General features: G+C 45.2%; 1 protein-coding gene across 1 annotated transcript; it reads right to left on the bottom strand.

The window, feature by feature from the left end:
• Positions 1 to 917: 917 nt before the first annotated feature.
• Khdc1l (KH domain containing 1 like) lies at positions 918 to 1,869 on the bottom strand. The gene is given in 4 exon segments (XM_031368810.1): positions 918 to 1,015; positions 1,442 to 1,613; positions 1,615 to 1,625; positions 1,770 to 1,869. Coding segments are annotated over 4 exon segments (381 nt in total).
• Positions 1,870 to 2,601: the final 732 nt, after the last annotated feature.

Raw genomic sequence — 2,601 nt, 5'->3', positions numbered from 1 at the left:
GCAGCTGAGACCAGAATAGGACCCACCTGTCATAAATTGTTAGTAGGTCTCCATACCTTACAAGAATGTTTGTTTCCTGAGCCTAATGTATCCTATAAACCAAGGTTTCCAACTTATGCCCATTGATGTACACCCAACCACTTTGCCTTGCTAAACTCCAAAACACAGGTGATAACTCCATTTCCCCACAGGTAGCCTTGAGCCCTGAGTCCCCCACTCTTCTGCCTAGGGGCTAACAGCCAATTATCTCCACAGCTGTATTCTCTCAACCCTAACCCTTCCCAATAAGAAACCTCAAAACCGGGGAGAGGCTGTTCTCTGACACCTAAGGTAACTGGGTGATGGAGCAGGGGGCAGTAGTCTAGCCAGTCTCTCCTGCATTTCAAATACAATTTGCTTTAATCAGACAGTCCAGGTCTAACATGGCCTAAGTGGCTTCTGATGTGAGAGAAGCAATTTATATCTTGTTTCCAGTCCCACCAACCTATTTATAACTCTTGGGAGACAATGTAGCCTTCCCAGTCCTTGGAGACTACCTTGTCCAAAAATTCCATTGCTGGGTTGGATTAGTGAAGACAAAGAAAAAAAAGACCAAAATCAAAAGCATTGGATGTTACTGCAACATGTTTTATTAGATCTCTTTTCCAGAATATCACACGTAGAAATTTGTAATCTTACACCTCACACTGCTTGAGAGTGGCAGTATGGTCCACCAACTCAAACTTCCTTAACTATCTTTCACTTGTTTTTTCAAAGACTGATGAAGAACCTCTCCACCTATGACACTGGCTGCTTTCCCAAAGCAGTTACCAAAGGAAATCTGTGAACTTATGAATACAAAGAATTTGAACAGAAACGCCAAACAACTGTCAAAAGAAAGTTCAGGTAACTAGGAACTACCACACAAGTCCAATCACTCAATCAGGAAACCAACAAATGCTCCTCGATTCTGGATGAATCTGCAGGTCTTGCTCTGTCAGAGGATGACTCCGGATCTGCATTAGCATCATCTTGCCTGATAAGGGAATGTAAGAGGGATGACACTTTCAGAAGGACATTGCAGGGGAAGAAATCATCCCACCAGGTCCCCCCACATAATCCATGCATGCCTTCCCATACCCTCACTGACTTAATTCCATAAAACTATATGAATTTATTCTATCCCCATCTTTAATGCACTCTGTGTAACATCACATTTACTAGATAATAGAGAGGCCTTTCAGGATGCATGGTGCTATACAGCTACTCTTAAAGAAGCAAAGTACTGGATTTCTACCAGAAGTCCTGACTTCAATTGCCAGCAACCACTTGTTAGCTCATGAGATCAGATGCCCTCTTCTGGCAGGCAGCCGTACATGCAGATAGAAGACTCATACATAAAGGAAATAAATCTTCCAAGAGGCATCAAGGCCTTCACCACAATCCTGTCAAGGATGCCTACCTTTAATCTGATCGGTAGTGTTCTTACTCCCCACTTTTCTGATCATGTTCATCACCCACAGCCTTGCCTTAAATGGTCCCACCACAGTGACTCGGGTTTGGCCTGAGGATGTAAACCATCTCTCCAGCTGAGTGAGGGTGTTGGTGTGGACCTCCAGGGTGTGAAGGTATTCTGTCATCAGGGCCTGTTCACAGAAAAGGGAATATAGGACTGGTGAAATACCAGCACTGGGTTGGGGGTGGGGTGGGTAAACAGGTGGCCTTGAACCTTGAAGCCTAAGGTAGACAGGTGATACAAGGAAATTAAGAGGAAGGTGACAGCCGCCTACCAAATACGTAGTCTTCCTGGCCTTCTTCCATATCAAACTCCAGTGGGTTGCAGTAGTCCGGCTCATCCCACCATCCCTTCCCTGGTTGTGGGTCATTCATTCTTGTCTCCTGGAGGCTCCTACTTGCTTCAGAACAGAGCAATTCCAGGCAGCTGGTTGCAAGTTGCAAAGGCAGTTCTGGCCTTAGGAGCTATATATGTATACTCACTCGGAAGCTTTGACCCACCTTAGGGAGGACGCCCAAATTTCTCTACCTTCTCCCTTCAACACTCCCTATGATTACTATTAGATGACACATTTAGTTGAAGACCTAAAATTTTCTTCTTTATAATATCAAACATTGTGGAGGAAATCTACAGACTATGGAGTAGAGAAGTCATTGGAGGCTGGTGAGGGATGGATGAGCTGAGCAGGAAGGCCCAGGGTTAGTTTCTACACCTTTTCCACCCTTAAGACAGGATCTCACTGTAGCCCTGGCTGACAGAAACTCTCTAAGTAGACCAGGCTGCCTTGATCTCTCCAGCTGCAGAGATTAAAGGTGTGTGTCACCACCCGCAACACACTTCTACTTCCTAATAGGAGCTGACAGAAAGCTAGGAACCACAAGTGTGTACTCAAGGAAACCTGGCTTCACTGTAGGATTGCAGTGCCCTGGAGAAGCTGAGCACAATCGCCTCAGGCTCCCTTTGGTAGTTTCAGAGATTCAGGCCATTTGGGGTTTTTGTTTGTCTGCTGGTTTGTTCTTTGGTGCTTTAAACAATGTTTCACAAAACAGGCCAGGCTATATTCAAGTTTGCCACCCTGCCCTGAGGGTGGTCTGATACCAGATTTA

This window comes from Mastomys coucha, unplaced genomic scaffold (genome assembly GCF_008632895.1).
Source record: "Mastomys coucha isolate ucsf_1 unplaced genomic scaffold, UCSF_Mcou_1 pScaffold14, whole genome shotgun sequence".
Classification (NCBI taxonomy): domain Eukaryota; kingdom Metazoa; phylum Chordata; class Mammalia; order Rodentia; family Muridae; genus Mastomys; species Mastomys coucha.
This window is presented reverse-complemented; position numbering and strand designations above follow the sequence as displayed.